At 52.1% G+C, this 19,715-nt stretch overlaps 7 protein-coding genes across 7 annotated transcripts; 4 read left to right on the top strand and 3 right to left on the bottom strand.

Moving 5' to 3' along the window:
* Positions 1-1,331: 1,331 nt before the first annotated feature.
* Positions 1,332-2,873, bottom strand: LTS14_010432 (uncharacterized protein; the record flags this gene model as incomplete). The annotated part of the gene is made up of 3 exons (XM_064843108.1): positions 1,332-2,334; positions 2,429-2,552; positions 2,603-2,873. The coding sequence occupies 3 exons, from the start codon at positions 2,871-2,873 to the stop codon at positions 1,332-1,334; spliced, it is 1,398 nt and encodes a 465-aa protein (XP_064689327.1).
* Positions 2,874-4,135: 1,262 nt separating this feature from the next.
* LTS14_010431 (uncharacterized protein) lies at positions 4,136-4,655 on the bottom strand (the record flags this gene model as incomplete). Its single annotated transcript, XM_064843107.1, has 2 exons — positions 4,136-4,387; positions 4,431-4,655. 2 exons carry the CDS (start codon positions 4,653-4,655, stop codon positions 4,136-4,138), a joined length of 477 nt encoding a protein of 158 aa, XP_064689326.1.
* Positions 4,656-4,869: 214 nt separating this feature from the next.
* Positions 4,870-6,129, bottom strand: LTS14_010430 (uncharacterized protein; the record flags this gene model as incomplete). Its single annotated transcript, XM_064843106.1, has 2 exons — positions 4,870-5,871; positions 6,109-6,129. The coding sequence occupies 2 exons, from the start codon at positions 6,127-6,129 to the stop codon at positions 4,870-4,872; spliced, it is 1,023 nt and encodes a 340-aa protein (XP_064689325.1).
* Positions 6,130-7,416: 1,287 nt separating this feature from the next.
* On the top strand, positions 7,417-8,280 carry LTS14_010429 (uncharacterized protein; the record flags this gene model as incomplete). Its single annotated transcript, XM_064843105.1, has 1 exon — positions 7,417-8,280. One exon carries the CDS (start codon positions 7,417-7,419, stop codon positions 8,278-8,280), a length of 864 nt encoding a protein of 287 aa, XP_064689324.1.
* Positions 8,281-13,355: 5,075 nt separating this feature from the next.
* LTS14_010428 (uncharacterized protein) lies at positions 13,356-14,338 on the top strand (the record flags this gene model as incomplete). Its single annotated transcript, XM_064843104.1, has 2 exons — positions 13,356-13,515; positions 13,581-14,338. 2 exons carry the CDS (start codon positions 13,356-13,358, stop codon positions 14,336-14,338), a joined length of 918 nt encoding a protein of 305 aa, XP_064689323.1.
* A 558-nt stretch (positions 14,339-14,896) lies between these two features.
* Positions 14,897-15,091, top strand: LTS14_010427 (uncharacterized protein; the record flags this gene model as incomplete). The annotated part of the gene is made up of 1 exon (XM_064843103.1): positions 14,897-15,091. One exon carries the CDS (start codon positions 14,897-14,899, stop codon positions 15,089-15,091), a length of 195 nt encoding a protein of 64 aa, XP_064689322.1.
* Positions 15,092-17,710: 2,619 nt separating this feature from the next.
* LTS14_010426 (uncharacterized protein) lies at positions 17,711-19,409 on the top strand (the record flags this gene model as incomplete). The annotated part of the gene is made up of 6 exons (XM_064843102.1): positions 17,711-17,735; positions 17,791-18,044; positions 18,108-18,927; positions 18,990-19,126; positions 19,202-19,309; positions 19,365-19,409. 6 exons carry the CDS (start codon positions 17,711-17,713, stop codon positions 19,407-19,409), a joined length of 1,389 nt encoding a protein of 462 aa, XP_064689321.1.
* Between the last annotated feature and the right edge of the window lie 306 nt (positions 19,410-19,715).

The raw sequence follows: 19,715 nt of genomic DNA, 5'->3' as shown, positions 1-19,715 counted from the left end.
AGAAGCACACTGGGAGAATTGCGCGAAAAGTAGTTTTGAGAGGTGTCATCGTGAACTTCCAGCGCGCGGTAGCGGACTCTTCTCCGTAAGGTGCAGACCGCGGCTGACGATGGCGTGGAGGTCAGGCCAATTAAAGAAGGGGAGAGATTCTAGGACGACCATATACTAAACCATATCGCGAACTAAGCTTTCGGATTAAGACCGGGATAAGAGTATTCCAGGCATGATCGTAAGCCAATTTTACGACCTTACGTCATTGTTTCCGTAGACGCTGTCTAAAAAAGAAGCTGGTGCCTGCCGATCCTGAACAGAGAGGTTCACCGCAAGCTCGTCACGAAGACTTCGCGCCCATCATTTGTCATACCTCAGGCCGCACAGCGATGTCTACCAGAAGGCAAGCCTGGAATGGACATCGTATTGCTCTCACTCCATGAGAATTCCGCACTCGTGTGAAGGGCCTAATATCTGATGCTTCGTGCACGCTCAATTGCAGCAATCTGACGTCGTCAAGGGCAGATTGTGTAGAATATGCTTCGACGTTTACTGTCGCAAACACCCTTCTCTGCGCCAAACAGCTTTCTACCCATACCATTGCGCGCACTCCACTGACGGAAGCCTTAAATGGAGACCACCTTCATATTGATTCATGGTGCGATTGACACATTTACACTTGTAAGAAGTATGTGCTGACTGACCTTTTGGCAGACCTCACCCCCGCAGCCCGCATCCTCTACTCTTCAGACTCCGTAATCGATATTCTCGGCTATACTCCAGATGAGGTTGTGAATAGGTCTTGCTGGGATTTTTTCCCAGCCGAACAGCTTCCGTACGCGCGGAAGTTTCACCAGAATAGAGTGTCAATGGACAAGGCAGCTGTACTCGCATATTGCAAAGTCATGGACAAGTTCGAGTAGTGGGTGGGATACGAATGTTGTTTCACGATTGCCTACGATGTCGTAGTTGTCAGTATAAGTATATACAGAAGAGGAAGGAGCACTCGGAGTGAGTACCAACATGAGTCCGGCAAGCGGTACACACTGACAATGCGCCGAGGGCGAGCTATGGAAGCATCGATGGTACGACGCATGTTGTCTTCGTCGCAACGAGATCCACGATATTACATGATGTCGCATCTCTCAGCAAAGTTTGCGCAGCCGGCCCAGTCCCAGCAGCATGAGCCGCGTGCGGTGCTCTTGCTCAACAGGTTTACGCGGACATCAACTATCATGTATGCAACTAGCGGACTTGAGGATGTGATTGGCATTCCAGTCAAGGCGATGCGCGGACGAAGTTTCTACTTGAGACTATTCCGTGGAGCGCAGTCGAATTCGTCAACCCCCCTCAGTACTCTCTTCCTCGGCGGCGGCAAGTTCTTGATAGACCATTTCATCGGTCCACACACTGGGTTTGGCTTTGAGCTTGGTACAATATCTTACTTGTAGGGTACCAGAGCTGCGACCCGGGAAGAAATCGGCGATTTGTTTCCACGTGAGATGCGTCATCTCTTTGAGCTCGACGAGGAGCGCGTCATCTTTGGGAGTAAACTTTAGCTTCGAGGCCTTCTGCGGGGCGGTTGGACCAGGCGTGCCTGGCTGCACGACTACACTTGGAGGGCCATCCTCTTCGGCGGACGAAGACTCCTCGCCATACCGTGTGCGCTGCGCTTTCCGGGCGCGCTGCATGTAGGGCAAACTATGGTGGTGATACTGTGATTGTGAAGGTAAGGTGTGAAACACCCGTCCTGGTTTCGTATGCTGCGAAAGCGGACACTGAGATCGTACTTGATGGGAAAGAGCACCAGGTTGCACTTGCAAATAGTGAGAAAGTGGTGTGAGCTCGGCAAAAATTGGAGTACCAGCACTGCCAACATCAGCCCGAAGTTTTTGCGGACGACGATAGTCGTACGCAAAGTCCTCGTGATGGCTCCGCCTGCGCGACGGTTGCAACGTCTGCTCGCACCGGCGCATACCTAGACTCTTACAGCCGCTCCAATAGAGCGAAGAAGACACTTGCACCGACTGTATCTGCATCTGAGGTGACAGAATATGATCTTGATTCAGTTCATGGAACAGCTCCGATGCAAAACTTTGCGACAGCAGCAACGACGTAATGGTCTGTTGATAGTAGCCTTGGGGTTGTAGTTGCGCCTGCGCCAGAATGTGAGGGTTCGGGGATTGAAAGTCCTGTGTGAGCAGCCGCTGATACTCGTCACTGGTCGTCTCCGTGGCCATAGTCTCATGGTCTTGAGCTCCATGGTCGAAAGTGTAAGCTTGATTCGGTTGCTGGGTCGGTAAGAGTGGAGGTGGCACCCATGCCGTAGCCACCGGACTCGTCCTGTAAACGACCTTGTCAGTAACAGCGGTGACCTCAGTAGACGGCTGAGCTTATCTTGCTACCACGCTCAGCGCGGTTGATACCCTCTTCCGACACCGTGTGGCCTCCGGGCTGCAGAATACCGCTTTTGCCAAACTGGTTGCCGACGAGGTTGTTCACATCGCCTTGCAGAGTGTCGACTTGCTCCACGCGGATGATCTTGGTCTTGTCGAGAGTGTCTATGGGACAAGTCAGCACTCAACAACAGATTAAGGTGTGAGTCACCTACCCTTTATCGCATAGCTCGCCTTATTGTCCTTCGTAAACGATTTCAAGTACATATCCTCGATCGATGGCGTCCAGTTCACGTACTGGTCGTGGTAACCCTCAGAACCCCACTCAGAGTACGACTTGCCCTTCTTCTGGTCTGCAGGAGGCTTGTCGAACGTTTGCTTCTTCTGCTCCTCAGTCATGGCATCCCACTTCTGGCTACCGTCGGCTGCGCCCTCCTGGGCTTGATCTGCGGCGCCTTGAGCGGTCTGGCGCAACGTTCTGGCCATTTCGGTTATGTTTATCATGATCTGCTACGTAGCGTTCACATGTTGAAGTTCAACTTGCGGGAACACGTCCATCTCCATTCACAATGAGCGAGATAGGGAAATCTTTATGGGTATGGAGAAGGAGGAAGTGATTTGTAATTGCTTACCTTTCAATCGATATGTAACAGGGAAACGCGCCAAGTCGGACAGCTCAAAATGTTAATATAGAGTTTGTGCGGAGTGCAGAATATACCCCGGAGTGGGCGAGAAGATCACGTGGGTCGAGGCATGTCACTGCGAGGTTGATGGCGTGCCTGATGACACTCCCTGCACAGTATCCACTGAAGCTTGCCGTCCCAACCTTGTATGGGAAAGAATACGGTTGGCCATGCGGCACAACGCTTGTGCTGTCTGACTGTCATCATCTCCCCACGGGCTTCTCGGCCTGAGAGTTCGAGACTGCGTCTGGGGTACTGCGTCATTCCGAAAGTTTATCAAATGTCAGTCGTTGTTCAATACGACAACGACCTTGTTCTTACTTGGGTAGTTAGCAACGGCCCTTGTTCAAGATGCGGCGAATGGTCGGACTTGGCAAGGACGAGGAAAGATCCCGCTCCCGTCTAAGCTTTCAGTTTTCCCCCTACGAGCGTGCTGTTGGACGCGGACACTTTCCTATACCCATGCCTCGATTCTGCAGCACAAGAACTCTAACTGTCACGACGGGCGTTCGACCATCGAAGAACATTGCGTCCAATATGCAGCGATAGGTTGTTGCGAGGGCTTGCAGCAGCTCACGAGAATGGAAAGACCAGATCGAGATATGGAGAGGCACATGATATACCTCCTTGGGCAGGTAGGATGATGCACGGTAACAACACTGACATCAGAAAGAAGCAGGCCTCTCCGGAAAGAAGGCAAAGGCAGGGCGAGCGGCGCGAAACACAATTCTGCCGTTGTCTTCCATCAGGTAGTCTGGACGATCTCGCTTGGACCCTGTCCTTGGGCCAGCGTTAGCTGATATGTATTCCGAGGGCGCTGCTCCAGCGGTCCCGATTACTTATACTCGATGAAGCCACGGCGTCTGTCGATCATGCCACGGATGCATTAGTGCAATTGAGGCTACGATCGAGCCTGGCGGCGGAAGTAAGTGTACTGACCATTGCCCACGGCATCAAACTAATTACCAATTACGATCGCGTGGTCGTTTTGGACAAAGGCAGGGTTGTTGAACAGGGCACTACCACCGAGCTAATCGAAGAGGCTTAGACGCTTCTTTTCGTCTTCTATGCGAGAGGCAAGTTTCGAATGCCTCGTTCATGCCAGTTGCGCTCCAATCCTTGCATGTCTTTAGTGTCGTTGACTCCATCGTAAAGGCGACGAGAAAGTGGCCGCCATGCGCTGAAGTACTTGTGCCAATATTTCGATATCATGGTCGAGACATGCAGTGTCTGAAACACCAGCGAAGCCGCTTGGCGCGCAGATGAACTGTAAATGGTCCAATACAACGAATAGTTGGGTGAGCCATCATCATCTTCCTGAATTTAATGAATCAGAGCTGCAAGGTGTTGCATGCTGTACCACAATCGCAGGGATTCCTAGGTCCGAGCTGAGGAAAACATCGTCCATTCGGGAAGTCGGTATGTACCCGCGCTTGGCAAAGATGGCGACTGATCGACTGTCCGAAATCTGCGTGAGGCTCGTATCCTTCTGGACCTTTACTCCGGTCTCTGACGCCGTCTCTGCTCTCAGCTCGACTTCGACGCTCCTCTCAATCATCATAAAACACAGGACTCCGAAGGCCATGATCAAGGACAATGTTGGCCAGCCAAGTTATAGAGAGGTCGTTGCGGGCCCGCAAGCTCCCGAGAGCGTGATGGATCGAAAGAGCAAAGGCAATTCTGATTGAGTCCGGAGCACGATTGACACTAAGCAATTGCCGTGATTCGAACAAATCTTACCCGAAAGACCAGCTATGAATACTTCGATCACTTATTCCCGACTGTCCCGGATCGCTCGCCTACATACACCCCGGTAACGATTCCCCGAGAGGCTTGCCCTGGCTGTACTCCGCCAAACTTTCATTCATGCCAACGAGTCCCCAGGCAAAGATTGCCTGGTCTTTGATGGCGTTCATAAGGTCCGTCCTATCTGGACCACTGGCATGCGTAGGTGCTATTTTGTTGTGCGGCCGGTGACCAAGTGCCGGCGCGAAGCCGGAACCGAAGCCGGCGTACGGTCGCGAATCTAATAATGGCAGTATCGCCTCTCCGGCCCATGGTGCGGCGAAGAGGCCATTCTCGTAGACCGGATTCGAAGTCCGATGCGTCGGATGCGGGATCAATGGTCGTGCTCTCCGTAAACATACCACAAGACCGTCCGAAGTAGATGAGATTACTGCTTCAAGCTCGACCGCCTCGGCCTGTGCTCTTTGCGGTGATGCACGATCCCGCTCCGGCGATACTGCTAAAGAAGAGGATGACAATTCCGCTGCTCGCGATTGGTCAAACCTCGCCTCGTACTTATCTGCTTCACGCGTGTTGTCCCCGGGAGATGTCCTCGACTTGAGGTTCGATTCTTCATCCATAGCAATCATTTCTATCCTGTCGCTCGAGCTCGGCCGCGCCGTGTGCGACCCTATCCACTGCTCTCTATGCAGCTCCGCACCGCCGCGACTCTGCGCGCTGGCCTCTTTATGATCTTCGCTCATATCCGTCGTTGTCTCCTCATCGCCGTCGTCGGTAAGATCTGTCGAAGATTGGGGATGGCTTGGACGTGGATCGCGAAACCAGAATCGCAGGTAGGCTATCGAGTCGTTGTACTTCGCGTTCTCTAAACACGTGACCGCATCGTAGAGGCAGTTCTCCGCGATGCAACAGTAGAAACTTCGTCCGCGCATCGCCTCGGCTGGAATGCCAATCACATCCTCAAGCCCGCCAGTAGCATACATAATAGTCGATGTCCGCGTGAACCTGTTAAGCAGGAGCACCGCACGTGGCTCATGCTGCTGGGATTCGGCCGGCTGCGCAAACTTTGTTGAGAGATGCGATAACATGTGATATCGCGGATCTCGTTGCGACGAAGACAACATGCGTCGTACCATCGATGCTTCCATAGCTCGCCCTCGACGCATTGTCAGCGTGTACCGCTTGCCGGGTTCAAATTGGTTCTCACTCTGAGTGCTCCTCCCTCTTTTGTATATACTCGTACAGACAACTACGACATCGTAAACAATCGTGAAACAACATTCGCATCCTACCCACTCTCCGAGCTTGTCCATGACTGTGCAATATGCGAGTACAGCTGCCTTGTCCATTGACACTCTATTCTGGTGAAACTTCCGCGCGTACGGAAGCTGTTCGGCTGGGAAAAAATCCCAGCAAGACCTATTCACAACCTCATCTGGAGTATAGCCGAGAATATCGATTACGGAGTCTGAAGAGTAGAGGATGCGGGCTGCGGGAGTGAGGTCTGCCAAAAGGACATTCCATTTCCCCACCTACATCGCAATGCAGGGTGAGTGCTTACCGAGAGTCGATATACATCGTCGCTTGCGCCTGCAGGGACTTTGTCGACGTGGTAGACGTCAGATGCAAGTCGAAGACAAGGCACCCTGAGGTTCGATTTGTAGGCCTTCAAGATTGATTTTGCACGTACGTTGCTAATGAACGGAGCAGTTCCCGTGCTGGGTTGAAATGGAATGGCCTGGTGTATCTGACAAAGATCTCCCAATGGCTAGATATTGCGAATCAGAAGCAGCGTATATCGGTGCGTGCATGGACACAGGTGAAGGGAGGCGAGCTTACACGATAAAATCGTGAGTTTAGAGTGGTCGGACTCTGGCATTTCCGGCATTTCCTAGGTCGACCACGCCGGCGGTACAGTGAATTGCAGGAAGGAGAGTGAGAACCGAGGGAAGAGAAGCGAGGAAGATACCAAAGAGATCATCGGGTGGCTCGTGATAGCGTCTTGCCGCCTGTTGTCTCCAAGTTCTCCCGCAGCATTCGGAAAAGATCTCTGTGTGCTCTATGGGAATGTTATCAATCGTAAGTTGGTCTCTCTCGGCCGAGACGAACGAGACGCCCGGCTCACTTGTGTCCGTGCGAGTGGGAGCTCCATGTGGCAGATCCATCTGTGCACTTCTAGGCAGATAGTATCGGCTGTAATCAACCACGGTCGCGGGATCGTTGCGGTCGCTGCCTGGGCTATGTCATCAGCGTCATCACCAGGAGACACCATCGTCTATATACTCGAGCTCCTGCAGGGACTTTCCCTCCAACATGTCGTATTACCTTTCTTGACATGCGTACAGCATGCAGTAGTAGTGTGACAAGCTTCACGTACAGCCGGGATGGGTCATTGCACAGCATTTGACTAGGTGACAACACTCGACTACTGGTCCCAGTGCCCCCATGAACCTCATTCATTTGCTCAGGGCAGAACCCACTTTTCGGCTGCATCTGACTTGCAGTACCTCCTCCAAGAAGGAACGCCATGGTTCATCAAGCAAGAGATGAGCAAGCATCCTGATCCACTACCATCGGACGTTGGATTGCAGTGCTTCACGATGGCCATTGGAAATACAGAGCAAGGCAGAGCTTCAAGTGTTGTTTTTCCGACTCTCGGTGTTCAGCAAATACAAGAGCTTTCCGACGCCTACTTCAACACATTCAATGTTCTATATCCAGTACTCAATCGAGAGGCATTCATGAACGGCACTGTGGCGAGATTCTTGCGAGACGGCTACGGAGACGGCGATTCCGGCAGCGTTCTGGCTCTTCTAGTCTTCGCGCTGGGTGCGGTGGCGGTCGATGGCGTGTTCGAGAGACCTATCAGCGTCGTCAACGGTCAACCAAGTGGCTTCCGCGGCGGCACTGTTGATCACCCACCGGGACTCGCTCTATTCAACGAAGCCAGAAGAAGACTTGGCTTCATCTGGACGCAATGCACCTTGGAGAGTGTCCAACTCAATTTACTACAAGCTACCTACTACGAAGCGACATCTCGGCATCTAGACTTCTGGCGCTGCACAGTCGCCGCTTCGATGGCGTGCCAAGTCTTGATTCGTTGCGAGCCAATCGACTGGTCATCTGCTACAGGCGACCTTGTGAAACGTGCATATTGGACTTGCGTCCTCAGCGAAGATCTATACCACCTAGATCTCGACTTCCCGCAAACCGGCATACACACCATGGAGGACGAAATACCCCTACCATACTTCCACGAAGCACAAGAGCAACACCAAGGCAGCAGTGTCGCAGGAGGTTCCGCCCAGGCCAACCAAGAGCGCAGTCATTTCCAGTACCACTTCCTCGCCGTGATTGCGCTACGACGCCTCATCGCACGCATCCACAACGTGACACATGAATGTGAGCGTGCCATGCAGGCCGAGCCATTGCGCTGGATCTCTTCTTGCGCAACTGGGCGGTAAAGGCCGACGATCACGGCGCTGGAGCACTCTCGATTGCGCCTGAGGAAGTCAGTCAGTCAGTGATACTGCGAGAACCATACGGATAGGCGCAGGAGCGCTCGACCTGGTCATGATCATCTCGTGGCCAGAGTGATGATCAGTGAAAAAGCGCCGTCGGGTCGTGTGACCAGCGTGGATAGATCAAAAGTAGTAGACAGAATGAAACTAACTATCACACATTGCCGCCATCATAATATCGTGTACATATATTGTATCGTGAGGACTTTGTCGTTATCATGCGAGAGGAGTCGCAAAGAAATCGTCGCATCGTGCACTAGCGGCAAAAGCTAATCTGTCGGCTGTATCCGCATCATGCATGTCAGGACTATTCAACTATGCTCATGCACATCGTCCTATTCAAAACCTATCACTGCATCTCTTTCGAGAGGCTCGGACAGATCTTCTCTCTCAGCCTAAGCTTTCCCTCGAAAGTCTTATCGGGGATATGTTGGAAGAGGACCCGCATCAGCGCCCCGACATCACCCACATGAAGGGAGTCGAATTTCAATTTGAGCTCAGCCGCCTCCTTTCTGTCATTCTTATTCACGCGGTTTGCGCAACGCTGGCCATCCTTGCTCTTGCAGTTGTGAATGCAGGTGGCCCCAGCACCATCTGGTGTATAATCGATTATCCTCGGAAAGCTATCCATTTGGTTTGTATCGAGAACACCCCAGATAGATTTCGCGAATGACAAGGTCCTCTGGAAGCTCTCGCATCCTAGTTGATGTACAGACCACTACTCTGCAGCTGCAATATTAGCATGGAACCGATTACAATACGATGGATCTGCTCCAAAGCTCATTGTGTGTGGTGAGCCAATTAAAGCTTGTCGCGGACCCCGGCGAAGCACATAAACGATCCGACGATGCACCATTTAGCCAAAAACATGTAAAAAGTGAACAATGAAATCTAGTGGACGGACTGGGCCTGAGTTCATCCGTAGAGGATATCTCGAGTGATCACCATCTGTTCCTCTGTGTAGTACCCCGCCCGCAGACTTACCGGTGAAGCGCACGACCAATCAATGTGAGAGCTTCGCAAGAGCACAGCAATTGAGATCAGGCAACGGCTTTGTGTCGTACTTGCAGTAAAGTCCACAACATCAGCTCGTTCGTCGTGTATTGTACACCACACAGGAAGTCCTCACCTCCGAGACCCGCGACTGACACATATCAACGTGCTGGACAGTGCTACTTGTGAAAGCATGTCTGAGGAGAAGCATATTCTGGATACAGATGAAAGGAAAACATGTAACACTCTTGGTGATATCGGTGAAGAAATCAAGAGATTGCAAGAAGATCAGGCTCAGCTTGTGAGACAGTCCAAGGATCTCTCTCTCGCTTTGCACACACTCGTTGATCTTGTAAGGCATCAAAACGCTATCCTTACCGACATAGTCAAGCAATCTATTGCGGGTGGTTCTACCGGACCTTACAAAGTATCTACGGCAAGATTCGAGGAGTTAGCTACAGCAGGACCTTCAGCGATGGAAGCAACGTCGTATCCTCAATATAACGCCGGTCTTCGACTTACGAACACTTCAGAGATTCTGGAAATGATTCTCCTCGAGCTCCCTAGCAATGATGTATTGTTGGCTCAACGTATCTGCAGGCGGTTCCGCTTAGTCATTGCAGGATCATTGACTCTTCAACACCGGCTGTTTCTTACTCCTCTGCCCACTGCTTCACCCGGGGAATCTACCACTCTCAATCCTATGATAACGAAAGAGCAGGTTCTCGCCTATCTACCTCTGTACTTCGACGACAAGAGCATGGCTTTGAGCTATTTCCCGCGAGGCGACCGCAAACGGATCTACTGCACGTTGGCCACGGTGAGAGAGAACAAGACACGCGGGCAGAAGTTGGTATTTTTACAATTGACGAACATCTCCATTCTACCGATACCGTTCGATTACTGCGAGGTACAAAGACAACCTCTTGGTGCTGGCTCCTGGAGAAGAATGTGTTTAACACAACCGCCCTGCCGAATTGAATGGCCTCTCACGATTACTGAAGCCAACAAAGAGCACCGGTACTCTGGTACGGTTGCAACTGAATGTACTATGGACGCTTTTCTGGATGCTTTTGCCACTGCACTGGTAATAGACGAAGGGGAGCACGAACGGCCTAGGCGTGGGTATTCCTAAGCTCATAAAAGACGACATATGAGACCATGGTGTAGTAATACTGCGGTCGATCAGATTTTCGCACCGAGCAAAGCTTGGCGAAATCATGTCGTGTTCAGTCGAAGCCTCCACTGTAGTATATCGAGGTGTCCTTTGGTACCAGTCGCTGCTTTGCCAGGCTCACAGCAGATCAAAAGTCGCATATACGTCGACGATACGTATTCTTCTTGGAAGATCCAGACCCTATTCCACCAACGATCTGACGAATTGTGCCGAAGCAGTGAAATTAATATTTGGCCATAGGGGCGCATCTGAGGACTGCTTCAGCTGCGGGAAGTCCTCTTCGCTCCGCATCTTGACGAACCTTCCTTCCAGCAAATTCTGCAGGTTCAAGATGTCTGCTTGCGATCCCATAATCACAGCTAGCAGGCCTACAGGTAACGCACTATTGCGGTGAACGAGATCCATCAAGTCTTCCTCTCTCCATAGTCGACCTTCGAGATACACTCTTGATCGATCCAGACCCAAGACGTTTGCATACACTGCGTGTAGCGAATGACCTTTAGGATTACTTACTCGCGCACATAATTATGCCGAAGATCTTTGCCTTTAGCATCTACAACGCGATCGCCATATAGATAATCCTACAGTGACCGATACCAGAGCGACCCCTTGTGTGCTTTGTTACTGGTAGATGCCTACTATCGCATCAAACGTACGGGGCAAGTTTTGCCATTAGTAGTCAAGCTAGCGCTGGCAGAACTTGCCCTGTGCGTTTGACGTAATAGTAGGCAACTACCATTCGCAAAGCGCAAGTGCACCTCTCTTTACGCAACAAAATCCTTGATCTTCGTCTTACATGCGTTGTCATTGGAACAATTGATCACGAAACCACTGCCTTGACTGACACAAGGGATGCTTTAAGACTCCGCTCGCATTTTGGCTTCTCCTGAACGTATGCGTTGAGCTTAAGATGTTGCAAGATTCGCCTTCAGACCGGCCACTGATCGCGTCGAAGCAAGATCTCACAGATCTCTGCGAGGTTGAAGACATTGAGACAGGATCTGTTTTACGCACGACGTTCTCGTTCGTCGATACCTACAATAGCGCCTGGTTCGGCCAGGTCTCCGGAGTTCGAAAGTATGACTTGACAGTGGAGGACTTGAGAGAGAGCCTTCGTCGGATATCCAACGAAGTCATCTATCCGGATATGACAGCTGGCTTGACAATTGTTGCGGACGATAATGATATGAAGCGATACTACATCAAACGGCCCAAGCTCCTTTGCCTCGACGATCTGGAGGAAACTAAACTGCTCCCAAGGATGCTTATCGAAGAAGCTCAAGTGTTGGAGATCCTCAAGCCTTACGGGCACAGAAGTTTGGTGCGATATCATGGATGCATATCGAAACAGGACCGGATTGCTGGTATCGCTTTGCAGAGATACGATATCATATTGCAATATAGATTCGACGATGACCCGCGAGCACTTGACGTTACTGCTTGCATGAATGGTATTAGAGCGGGAATTGAACAACTCCATTCTCTGGGACTTGCGCTCCCGGCCCACCTTCGCAGTCGACCGCACGCAAGACGTTCAAACATATTCTCGCCTTGAGGAGCCGCCCTGGCGAAATCACGTTCAGCATATCGAGCCCTTGCAACCAGCCGTCAACAGACCCTACGTCTATCAACTAGAACCGAGCCTACCTGCCTTCTCTCAGCACGCTGACACGTGAGCAATAGATCCCGGCGCTGGTATAGCATCGATGATCGCAACGTCGCACGACCAGATGTTCAGTTCGTCCCAGCTACTATCTAGCGCTATAGGCAATTCCGCCCTTGGAGAGACCGTGCAGACCCCTGATGCCACGTTCTCAACGGTCAGGTTCGCGCCGGCCGCGGCATCAGTGAGTAATAGCCGTGTGCCCTTGGCGGAATCTGTAATAGCAGCATGTCTACCACCGCCGCAGATTGCGTGCATTCCTCCACAAAGTAGCGTCGCCGAGCTGCTGGGCCACGCGGAAATGCCCTGCGGCGTTACCACCACATCCGTCGGACCCAGTACCCGGTCTCGCACCGAAGACACGGAATCGATCCCTGTAGACGATATGGACGACAATCCTGGGACGTCGTCCGATAATGGAGTGGCTGCTCGCGAATCATCGACAGGACAGCCTTCTGCACGCTTTACAAGCTGGTCGAGCCCACCGACGTGCGTTGAACCCCATAGACATTCTGTTGGACTATCACCCTCGACCTCGATCCCAGTGGCCAATTCCGACGGCAGTGACGGCGACGGCCCCTGGCGACCACACCCGTATGTTGCTGACCTATCGCGTCAAGCCGCTTCCCTTTACAAGGCCAGCTCGCTGTGTCCACAATCTGGACCAGACAGTAATGCTCGAGCCGCTGGAACTTGGCCGTCTGGGTGTGCGGTGTCGATCTCAGCGTTCATCACTGGTCCAATGTCCCATCTGCAGCCTCGCTGCGGCGCGCTCTTATCCAACGAGCGCCAATCCGGGCACAGACTTGCCACTTTCGCCATCTCATTTATGCATCATCCTGGCAAGCTCGACGTCTCGTGTCCCGAGTCGTCTGCTCTTGAGTGCTGCCTGGACGCTAGGCTCTCATGCACGCATGCGCATGACTTTGCACCGACGCTGCTAGCGCCTCAACGGACTGTGGGTGCGACCGGATATGGCAATGAGCGCGTTAGGGAATGTTGCGACTCGGTTCTCCCTCGAAAGGAAAGTCTGAAACCGGCAGGCAAGTCCGCGCTCACTGTGATGCGGCTATATAGCGTACTGTGTCCGCCGACCCATTCTATCTACGATTCTTCAGTGCCCGACAGTGCCCCACCTCCCAGAGCAGTCTGTAGACGGATAGCTCGAACCCCTCGACTAGGGCAATGGCCTCTTCAGTGTCGCTAGATAGGATGGTCTTCTATCCTGGCCCACCTTCGCAGTCGACCGCCCGCAAGTCGTTCGAACATTTCGCCGCCTCGAGAAGTCACCCGGGCGAAGCCGTGTTCAGCATCTCGAGCGCTTGCCACCAGCCGCCAGCGGATCGTACGTCCATCGGTGAGATTCGAACCTACCCGCCCTTATTCAGCACGCTGACGAGTGAACAATAGATCCCGGCGCCGGCATGGACACCGGTTCTCGTACAGCCTCGATAATCGCACCGTCACACAGCCAGGAGCTCCATCCGTCCCAGCTCCTATCTAGGGCTGCAGGCAATTCCCCCGTTAGGGAGGCCATGCAGACCCCTGATGCCACGTTCTCGACCGCCAGTATGGCGTCGACTGCGGCATCACTAAGCGATAGCCATGTGTCGTTGGCGGAGTCTGTTGTAGCAGCATGTTCATCACCGCTGCAGATCGAACACCCACCTACACGGAGCAGCGTCGCCAAGCTGCTGGGCCATGCGGAGAAGCTCTGCTGGGATACAACCACATCCGCCGAACCTGGTGTCCCGTTTCGCACCGAAGATACGGATGACAATCCTGCAATGTCGTCCACCGGCGGAGTGTCTTCTCGCGAACTACTTACCGAACAGCCTTCTGCCCGCTTTATAAGCTGCCTGAGTCCACCGACGTTCCTTGAACCCGGTAGACATTCTGATGGATTGTCGACGCGACTTCGATCTCATCAGCCGGTTCCGACGGCAGTGACGGTGACACGGCCTTGCGTCTACAGAAGTCTTTGGCGTCCAGCGCACATTCCCAGTCAAGATGCTTGGTTACCGCTCCAACTGATGACAGCGAAAGCGAAAGCGAAGCTCCGCGGAAGCCTTACCAGGGACTTCGCACGAAAACGAGCTCGTGCCCGGCTAGCAGCAGCGCGAATTTGCTGTCGCGTCATAGGCATAGCTCAAGACCTGAAGTCGTGAGTCGTCCATCCGGACCGACATGGGATATAGCCCGGATTACAAAAAGCAGACGTCGTGGATCGAAGCCGTACTATCGAGTAGTTTGGCGAGACACGTGGGGGCCTGCCGACTATCTGCAGGGTAGCGAGGATACTGCCATTCGAGAGTATGAAGACGCTGCCAGATCGGAAAGGGGGTATTGGAGGTAAGGTCGAAGAGGCATTTGTGCTTGTACGTCGGCATCTTCAAGATACGATCATACCTGGGTAGAGATATCAGCGCACGACCTGAGCTAATTCACATAAGGTGAATACATCCGCAACCTGCCTATGAAACCACACCCTCTCCTTCTTGTCAATCATCTCTCGAACCTCCGTCCGCGAAATCACTTATAATGCACCTTCGTTGCTATCCTTCTGACCCCAACGGCTACACAACTAACTAGCACTCCCTCCATCAAACAACAAGACGTCGGCATTCTGCGTGAGCCCCATCATGCCCCTCTCGTCCCTATAGACAAGCTCCTGCTCGTAGTCCGTAACGCTCCTCCTGCTGTCCTTCACGGCCTCGTTGTTAAGCATGGTCGGAGACATGGACTCAAAGAACGTCGGAAAGGCTAGAGTGATGAGTTACGAAGATCTCCAAAAGGCACGAATGGATAGAGCCGTGAAGGAAGCCGAGAAAGAGGCAAGGAAGTCTAGGAATGTGACCTCGAACGTCGAAGACTCCGGTGTCAAGCCGACGGTGAAGGCGGCTGAGGCCGACCCAATGTAATGCATAGAAACCGAGCAATATATAGATGCGCTATGTTCGGAGGTAGGATTAACGCAGTCTTGTGCTGTCGAGATGCAAGAGGGCACGTTTGAATTTATTGTGGGGCTTCGACACCACCGCCTCATAATTATGCTTGCTATTATGCTTCTGGAGATTGTTCGCTCGTCCTGACACATTTGTGTGGACCAAAAGTATAGAGTTATGTACCGTCGTCAAGGACATACTATACGAGAGCTTGTTTTTTCCACCGGTCCCGACGAGCACGGAGAGATTAACGCGAAGCAGCTGATCGATGGCATGAACACATCTCCGATCCGCGAAATCGTGTCGATGGGGGTCGGGAGCGCGTGATGACTTGGTCGACTTGCGATATTTGGGTCGTCTCGTCGGAATCTTCTTTGTCACGGGTAAAGCAGCCGATAGTGAGCGGACACAAAACGCTTTCATACCAGTATCTGCAAGATGCAATGTCTTCGTTGACGGTATGATACTGTCCTTGCGTTCTAGCATCTGAGAACTTACTTATCCTCATTGACACATTTCACCAGCCTAAGACCTCTCCATCAGCGACAAAAATGACGCCGCACAAAAAAGCCTCAGAGATGACACTCGTGCAGAGGGCGTTTGGCAGCAGCGCACAAGTACAGAAAGATCTGACCAAATACTATCAGTTGCCAATGTTCCGCATGGCATCAACAGTATCATTTCGGTGCAGCAGATGTTTGCAGGACAAGACATCAAAATTAGCAGCGTTCTGGCAGGCACAGTCGTCAGAACCAATGTGCAATGCGTGCTACGGCAATATGCTGAGCTCAGACGGAATTTGAGCCCCAGAGACAGTGTTGTTCTACATGGGTCCCACATCACAATGGATAGCGAACACCTAGTCAGAATTATCGCAGATGTGTGTGAATGCAAGCTGCGCAAGTCACACAGTCGTGCACGACCTAACGAGGCCACACGTTACTGAGGTAGCATGAGCAGCAGAGGCGTGTGTGTTGGCCGGTGTTGCACTGTCCACAAGCGTTGTATCACACGACCAGAAGCCCTGGACAAGGTGGCACATACGCACCAGTGTCTACAGAGCCATGGCCCTATCGGTCACAAGATAAGACCTCTCTATCGTGGGAAGATCTTCCTCGTTACAGGTACGGTAAAAGGTCAGATTCGCGCGGGGAGCTGGTTGATGCCTGATCGCGGGCTACATCGACTTCCATCCAGCGAGCATGCCAGACAGGATGTGCCATGACTGTCTTGCTTGTGGAGCGAATCACTCACGCTTCAGTCATGGGAACTTAGTCCGTAGGATAGCGCGGCACGTGGAGAAACGCAACACGAATCCGTCATCACTTCTTACTCCTGCAGCTTCAATAATGAACACCTCAGCACAATTCTAAAGTGCGTCGTTGGAGTCTAGAGAATCATATTCCAGGACTATTCCATGTCCCGAGCCCGTAGCATTGAGAACTGCTTGACTTTTACGTGTTTCTAGGTTGGCTCTGAATTGCACCTCCTTAGCGCGCGTTGGCTAGGCGTTGTACAGATGTAGTAGATCGTTTTCCCTAGTCGGGCTTTATAGGCTATAACTTTTAAGCCTCCGATGTTCGAGTATACGGTACCTTCGAAAAAGAACGGGAAGATGTCTAGCGAGAAGTATAATCGAGATTCTTCGAGAGTTTATTAAACCTCTTCTCGATCGAAGCGAAGACTTTGTTCTCGAAGAAGATAGAGACGGCGCGCACGGCGCTAAAGACGTTTTTAAGAATAAGAAAGATATTATTCTTAAGTACTATCTTAACGCGTCGTCTTCGCCTGATCTTTCGGCGATAGAGACTGTCGCGGGTATCTCGAAGACGGAGTTTCGAAAACATCCTCGAGTTACTATCGAAGATATACGGAAAGAAGCTATTAGATCGTTCGATTCTATATCTATCGAGAAGGTTAATAAGGTTATCGATCCGCTGTATTCTAGGTTTGTAGCATTAGTAGAGGAGTATAATGGGCAAAGAATGCCGTTCTGAAGTACAAAGCTGAGTTGCATTTTTGGTTTCCCCGAGATGATGGGGGTCGCTACAGAATACCGAGTTGTGGAGTACGGACTGGGGCTGAACCCAGTGTTGCCCTTCCTGGACTTCATCCTTGCCGATCTTTCACTAACTAAGGACTAACTCTAACCTCCGGGAAGTTCCCCGTCAACCATGCGGATCTTCAACTTATACCACGCAATGCTCGGACGCCACCCATGAACTGCTTCAGAAAGAGGACTATTCGATGGTCCAACTTCTGCTCTAGCAACAAACGGTCGGACGGCTCTCTCACTCTCTACCTATTGAATATCCCACTCTCCCCCCTCCACTGTCTTTGAGGACCAAATCAGCTCCCGTTCGACGAGAAGCAAAGCGCTGATGCCGATCACAACGAGAGCGGACGTTCGGATTCTTCTGACGACAAAGCAATTCACTTTGCGGATCTCGCCGCCGAGGAGGTCCACTATGGCTACTCTGGAGCCAGAGCATTTCTCTCTTCGCCGTAAGTCGTGGGCATATGAGAGACTTGCTAGGAACTTTGGACTGACCCCTACTGAATAGTTATGTATTCGGCGCGGCACTTGTGGCTTCCATGGGCGGCTTTTCGTACGGTTACGGTAGGCATCTAGCAAGCAGCCGTACAGAGAGACCCATTGCTTACATACTTCGCAGACCAAGGAGTCATCTGTCTTATTCTGGTCATGCCACAGTTCCGAGCTCAATACCCTCAGGTTGACCCGTCGGCGGCGCACTATGGATTCAATACTGGCTTCATGACTGGCATGCTCCTCCTCGGGGGTTTCGTGGGCTGTCTCTTCTTCCCTTACGTCGCCGACAAACTGTCTCGCAAATGGGCTTTGAGCGTTGCGGTCGCATTCTTCGACGTCGGCGCGATCATCCAGACTGCAGCGCCAAATTACGGCACGGTGCGTTTATCGGCAGCAATTGGCCAGTGTGCAACGCAAGCTGACAGAAGACCTTAAATCTAGCTCATTGCCGGACGTGCGATCGGTGGAATCGGGGTGGGCACGCTCGCCATGGGCGCACCTCTTTATATCTCCGAGATCTCGCCTCCGGAGATGCGTGGCTCGTTGCTCACGCTCGAAGAGCTTTTTATCGTTGTTGGCGCCATTTTATCCTACTGGGTGACCTACGGAACTAAAGATTTGGCCGGCGATGCCGCTTTTCGTGTGCCGTTTGGTCTTCAAATGCTGCCGGCGACGCTGCTTGGCGTTTGCATCCACTTCTTCCCTTATTCTCCACGGTGGCTTGTTATGGCCGATCGGCATGACGACTCGCTTCGGTCTCTGTCCAAACTGCGTTGTCTCCCAGCCGAAGATCACCGGGTGCAGGCCGAGTGGCGCTCCATCATTGGAGAAATCGCCTTTCAGCAAGACCTTGCTGGCCGGAAGCATCCGGGACCATCGGGAACGAAGCTGGAGCTTCTCAGATGGCTGGACCTGTTCAAGCGCGACACCTGGAAAAGGACTGTCGTTGCCTGTGGCATCTGTTTCTTCACGCAATTCTCCGGAATTAATGCGTTCGTGTACTATGCGCCGACGCTCTTCACCAGCCTTGGTCAAGACTACCACATGAGTCTGATTCTGTCGGGCATGATCAATATAGGGCAATTTGTTGGCGTCGCACCTGCAATGATTTTCATGGATAACATTGGCCGCCGTAGGATGGCAATTTGGGGTGCAGTCGGGATGATGATCGCCCATGCGACCATGGCGGGTATATACGGCGCATACGGCCACGACTGGCCTGCGCATGTAGCAGGGGGATGGGCTTGCGTCGCTTTCGTCTGTGAGTCCCTCATGAAGGAGAATAGGTCTTCAGGACTGCATTCACTGACGTGTGACATCAAGACGTATACGTTGTGGTCTTCGGTCTTTCTTATGGGCCACTCATCTGGACATTGCCTTCCGAGGTCTTTCAGAACGTGCACAGAGCCAAGGGCGTGGGCCTTGCAGTCGCTATCAGCTGGCTGGCTAATTTCATTATTGTGAGCTTCGACCTAAGCGACTGCATTCGACTTTCCCAGTCGGTCGTGGAAGATGAGGCTGACAAGACCTTCTAGGGCGTGATCGTCCCGCCGATGATTGAGTCCATCAAGTACGGAACGTTCATTTTCTTCGCCGCCTTCTGCGCTGTTGCGGCGATGTTTTCATACTTCCTCGTGCCTGAGGTGAGCACAAATCCCATGATGTCGCAACCGCATTTGTTACTAATAAATGCGATAGACGGCGAACAAGACATTGGAGGAGCTGGACGAGGTACTGCAGTAGGCCTAATCATCGAAAAGACGAAGTGTGCTATGTCGTACGAGATTCAAGTGTCCGACATACACATTCATTCGGGAACCGGTTACTGAGAATTGAGCCTGAGGGAATGACTGGGTGTTTGGATGAGTCGTTTGTCAGTTTTATTGCGTTCATTATAAGGTTCATCCCTGATCTGTGATTCGATCGATGCCGTTTCAGTGCCATTGCGTTCGTCATGGATGTCGTGCCGCGTCTGTAAGAGTGACCATGAGCTTTTGTGTGACGCGATTGCCCATTTACACCTACAGAATGAGGATTTGTCTAACAGGC

Source organism: Recurvomyces mirabilis (assembly GCF_035927965.1).
Source record: "Recurvomyces mirabilis strain CCFEE 5264 chromosome Unknown scaffold_42, whole genome shotgun sequence".
NCBI classification, from domain to species: Eukaryota; Fungi; Ascomycota; class Dothideomycetes; order Mycosphaerellales; family Teratosphaeriaceae; genus Recurvomyces; species Recurvomyces mirabilis.
The sequence above is the reverse complement of the archived record's forward strand: the minus strand, read 5'-3'. Positions and strand labels throughout refer to the sequence as shown.